Below are 5,490 nucleotides of genomic sequence, written 5' to 3'. Positions count from 1 at the left end.
GAAAGAGTTAGAAAGAAAGAAAACTCCATTGCCCCTCCAATAGTGGTAATAGTCACACACTGACGAAATAAACACGTGCATGCAATACACAAAAAGAGACCACCCCTCTAACGCTCATCAACGCCCGTCACCCTTTATATGGATTTCTATCTAACCAACTATCTTTAATCTATCTATCTTTAATCTTTAATCTATCTCTCAAACGAGAAGATCACAAAAGAGCCAGAAAAGAAAGAAGACGAAAAAGAAGAAGAAGAAGAGTAAGGGGGAATGAAGGCTTCGACTTCAGGCATACCTACTGAGGAGGGCTGCAAACCCAAACTTCGTCTGTTCATACGGACGGAACCTACGAGGATCAATACACGTACGGACAGATATATCGGATTATGCTAGTTGGTCCCCTCTTCTCTCTAAACTCCTTTCTACTGGCAAAAGAGTCCTTCTCTACCTAAGACAAACTCTCATGTCGATACACCGAGAGAAGAGAGAGATAGCGAGAGATACCCAACATGAAGAGCCACATATAGCTCTACAGTGTACATGCATATACACGTATATATATGTAGATATGTGTATATCTAGGTGGAGAACCCTGAGAGTAGCAGGCGCAGTAGGCCTTAAATAAGGAGGTGTCGACAGAGTGAGCCTACAGCAGAAAAATTGCAGTGAGATATCTGCATGAGGAACATCTCCAAGTCTCTTCACAAGCATACATATCAAACTAGATATATATATATATATATATATAGATACGTATATGTAGAGATATATGGATATATATATATATAGATACATATACACATACGTACAGAGATATGCATTTATAGATAAAGATCTATACAAATATGTAGAGACATATCCATATTTATTCATGTACGTGTAGATAGATACCGAGAGAATAGCATCTCCGAAGGAAAGAGATAGATATATAGAAGTGACTGAATGAATGAGATTCTCGAGTATTGATATATGCCGAGCCTCACACCCGTGCGCCTCTGTATAGATAGATAGATTTAAGATAGAGAAATGTCTATGAAACTTTACATATCTACACCCCTGTAAGTGAGAGAGCTAAAGAGGAGAAGAATAGAAGATCTCCCAACTCAAATGCAGCAAGTATGAAAGAGACTTTCTATTCTTCCTCGATTCTATAGCCCGTCCGTTGATCGAATGCATGCACCCTCTATTACGTATATCTAACATCCCACACACACAGCCTTCCAGAAATACATACAGATAGAGGCAGATAAGTATATAGATAGGTATATAGCTATACACGTATAGTCTCTATAGATATATACATAGATTCATATATATATATATATATCTATGTCGTCATGTATAGAGATGTCGTCGGCCCGAATCACAAGAATGACAGCCTTCGTAACGTGACTAGCCCCTCCATTAAGACGTATATATAAATATATATATATACAAATAGGATATACTAGATATACGTATGTTGTATACGTTTAGATAGACAGGTGGATTCGAGACAGATCAGCGAGATTTACATGAGAGGAATGAACCCAAAGAACATGACAGCACTACAATCACATAGGCCTCTATGCATATATATATATATGGATATAGCATGCATGCATTAATGTATATATATGTGTATGTAAAGATTGGAGATGGAGAGGTCGGTTTGACTTACATGACAAGAATGACAGCGAAGAAGATGATGACATTGATAACGCAAATGATTTGAGTGGAGGTTATGATCTTTAGAGAGCGATAGGTATACACAACGCCTCCAGGTGCGGTGTATGTAGTCTGTACAGTCCCTGAGCTGAGAGGTATGGATGTGGCTAAGAGAGCTATATCAAGCATAAGAAGCTGGAACCCGTATAAAAGACGATACCCCTTGCGAAATCCATACACAGGCCACGAGCAAATCACTGAGAATCTAAAGAAAAAGACAGACAGACAGACAGAAACGCAGCGCACGCAAGTCCAGAAAGAAAGGAATGAGGGGAAGAAAGATACACATACACACAATACTAGAGACACACATTTATATGCATGTGAGATATATCATGATGATGTACGAAGCGAGATATATATATATATATATATATATGTATATAGTATGTATATGTATCTGATAAGGTGCATAGATGTACATAGATAGATAGACTAAATCACATAGTATCCGTAAAGGCGTATATCTATCTAGATATATATATGTATGAAGACAGAGAGAGATTGGGCTGGGACAGAAGGAAGCGAGAGAAGCTTATTCCTTCTCTTCCAATGGTATCATAAACAAAAGGTGAGAGAAGGACAAAGAAACGGAAAAGATATACCCAGTCCCTTTTATACTCCGAGTATACACCTCTGCATACACACATATATGAAGAAAGATCTATACATATATATATATATACCATTATACAAGTACATCTCTTACACGCGTGAGTGTCTAGAAGGGCAGATCGAGGTTAACGGGTAGCAGACACTCCTCTCGAATCTTGGAAGAAGAAACTGCTTTTCTAGACACCCTCGTTGACTATCCCTATCATCCTATTATATACATATATACAGATATATGTATGAAGATGGTAGCGGTGTACGTACATCTATAGACACATACGACGAGCGATAGCGGCGCTGCTTTTATATGGCCACATATAGGTTCATACAAAGATATAGGAAGATATCTCTTGCATGCACCATAGAGAGATCCATCTAGACACCAGAGCTGTCTTCTCTATCCTCTTATCAACTCTCGAATTTCCTCCCTACGCATGGGCTTTTCATCTAACAGCATAGACATCCCTACACTGCACATACAGCCACCTCCACACACCTATGTATACATATATATCTATATATATATAAATGATTAGACGGAGAGGAAAGCAAAAAAGAGAGAGAGAACAGCGAGAGAGAGAGAGAGAAGAGAATGAAAGAGGGAGAGAAGAAATCGAGAGGAGGTATGGATGTGCGTATGTAGATTACTTGTCTGTGTGCCAAATATCCTTTTGGAGTTTCCTTGAGAGAAAGAAGAAATGACAGAGAGGAACAAAGAAGAGCCAAAGAAGAACCCCTGCACCTCCGATCACTTTTTCTGTCTTCACTTGACTGCATGCAACGTTATAGTCCGCCGCAAGAAATTTATATTTAGGAGCCCCGGGAATGGCTGTCTCCGTCACACATAAAAATCCTGTAAGAGATAACCTTCCCACAGCACACATACACATACACATACACAGGTGTACATACACACCAAAACATATACATACACATACATATATACATACTTACTTGATGCCATTCTACATAGAAAGAGCTATGCATGGGTATCTATCATTAATCTATCTATCCATCTTTATCTATCTATCTTTAATCTATCTATCTTTGATCTATCTATCTATCTATGTTGGGTAGATTTCTTTATCTAAATGTGAAGAGGAAGAGGACTGGGGGTTTGTAAAGAGATGATTGGGGGTGCATAGAAAGTGAAGAAACACATACATACACACATACAGAGAGAGAGACAGAATGGCATATATGAAGCTAGAATACATAGACCCATATAGAGACAGATAGATGTGAATGATGGACACGGAGGAATGTGGCAAGCAACCCCGCAGCCTTCTTCTTTTTCTTCTCTTAGGCATGAAAGGGCTGCTGAGAGAAAGAAGATTTCTTTGAGAATGTAAAGAATCCTTTTGCGTGAGATAAGATACACGACTCTAGTGTCTGTCGAGATCATAGAATATGCGGGAGAGAGAGAGAGAGAGAAAGAAAGAAAGAATGAAGTAGAGCGAGAGAGAGAGACAGAAAAAGAAAGAAATTTGCAGAGATGAAAAGTAGACCAACCGCATCACGAAAAAGAAGAGCAGAAGGGTCTCCGAAGGTATGGAAGAGAATTAGATACATCTGGAGACCATCTATATCTAGCTCTCTACATATATCTCTGCGCATGCATAGATCTTTCTAGTTATGATATCTATATGTATTATCTTCGTGTCTACTTTGTCTGATTGAACTAGGGATTCTTCAGCCATTGTGTAGAGGCGAGAGATAAGCGAGACGACCGAAAACGGCACTCTTCATCGATTCTCATTCAAGCATATCCCATCTTGCTCTTAAAGTCTATCTCTCCACCTATCTATACCTGTATATATAGATCTATATACATACATATATATCAATCCCTCTATAGCTATATGTATGTCTCTCTCGCTCTCTCTCTCTCTCTCTATATATCAATGTGGCGTAATACAGAGAACTCACTCCCTCATGGATGTCTATAGACGGAGGTATACGTCTTTCCTTTTAATGCGTTAGTAGGTGTTGCCTCCTTCTTTGTCTTTCCTTCTTTCTTACTTTCCAATAGTGAGAAAGAGACAGTAGTGAAGGAGAGTCCAGGTGGCGACAAACCACTTGTAGAAAGGATAAAGATCTGCCTCGATACGAAGAGAAGCGGCGATATCTCTCTTCCTCCCTGGAGCTTGAGCCTCCCCCCCCGTCATTTCGTCTCCTCCTTCTTCTTCATAGTGCTGATCTTCCCCTTGTTCTTCTTCTCCCCCTCCATAGTATGGATACGGCTGGCCATGCGGATTTCGGGAGTCTTCTTCTTCTTCTTCTCCATACCCACCCCGGGCTCTCCCCCCTTCATGAAGAAAAGAAGAGGAGGGCTGGCGAGAGTTCATAGCAGGCGCAGCGGCGTAGTGGAAGGAGAGATTTTGAAAGAGAAGACGAGAGCGCCGACGATAGGAAGGGTCTCCGACGGATACAGAAGAAGAAGAAGACGAAAAGAAGATGGAGATAGAATGCTCCTGATCAAGAAGAGAAGAAGAAGAGGAAGATCTTCTTGCTGCGGAGAGAGCAGTAGGGGTGATGGGGGAAGAAGGAAGGCTACGATCTGAAAGCGTTCTTGTCAGCTCTATCTCTTCGCATGCTGCAGAAGGGGGAGATGGATGGATCTTACTCTCCTCATCTTCTTCTTCGTCTGAAGAAGAGTTAGAGAAACATCTCTCTCTTCTCTTCCCTTCTTTGGTATCTCCTATCTGTCTTTCATCTTCACCCCCACCCTGAGAGGGTGTAGAAGACAAGATTTCTACTTCTATCGAAGCACTTTTCTCTCTCTTCAACTGCCGGCTCTTCCTCCTTAAATGTGTTGGCTCAACTCCCTCGCCCTTCTCTTGCCTCTTTATCTCCTCTCTCACGAACGAACGAAATGCCCTTCTCTCCACGCCCCCAGTAGAAAAAGAAGAAAGAGAAGAAGAAGAAGAAGGAGAGAAAGAAAGAAGAAGAAGGAGAGAAGGGGGGTGAGAATCCATGTGTAGGGGATTGTGTGAAGGTATGAGAAGGAGGTCTCTTACTCTGACTCCTCATGCCTGACTGCATCTGACTGAAGGGAGGTGCGTTGGAAGAAGAAGAGTTCTGCATATTTATCTCGTCATTCCGATTGACTTGAGAAGAAGGCAATGTCTGAAGAGGAGAAGAAGAGGAAAAGAGACCCAGAATTAGCCT

General features: G+C 40.9%; 1 protein-coding gene across 1 annotated transcript in view; it reads right to left on the bottom strand.

Annotated features, from left to right (window-relative positions):
* Nucleotides 1–5,471, bottom strand: part of CSUI_001903 (concanavalin a-like lectin glucanase family protein) — a 7,134-nt gene extending 1,663 nt beyond the window's left edge. Inside the window, exons 1-4 of the mRNA XM_068062106.1 lie at nucleotides 4,342–5,471; nucleotides 2,968–3,186; nucleotides 1,661–1,912; nucleotides 296–346 (exon numbers count right to left, since the gene is read on the bottom strand). Of these exons, the coding sequence (XP_067925918.1) occupies nucleotides 296–346; nucleotides 1,661–1,912; nucleotides 2,968–3,186; nucleotides 4,342–5,297 (1,478 nt within the window). The 5' untranslated portion in view covers nucleotides 5,298–5,471. The remainder of the gene's footprint in view (nucleotides 1–295; nucleotides 347–1,660; nucleotides 1,913–2,967; nucleotides 3,187–4,341) is intronic.
* Between the last annotated feature and the right edge of the window lie 19 nt (nucleotides 5,472–5,490).

This window comes from Cystoisospora suis (genome assembly GCF_002600585.1).
Source record: "Cystoisospora suis strain Wien I chromosome Unknown contig_785, whole genome shotgun sequence".
Classification (NCBI taxonomy): Eukaryota; Apicomplexa; class Conoidasida; order Eucoccidiorida; family Sarcocystidae; genus Cystoisospora; species Cystoisospora suis.
Note: the sequence above shows the minus strand (reverse complement) of the source record. Positions and strands in the feature narration are given on the sequence as shown.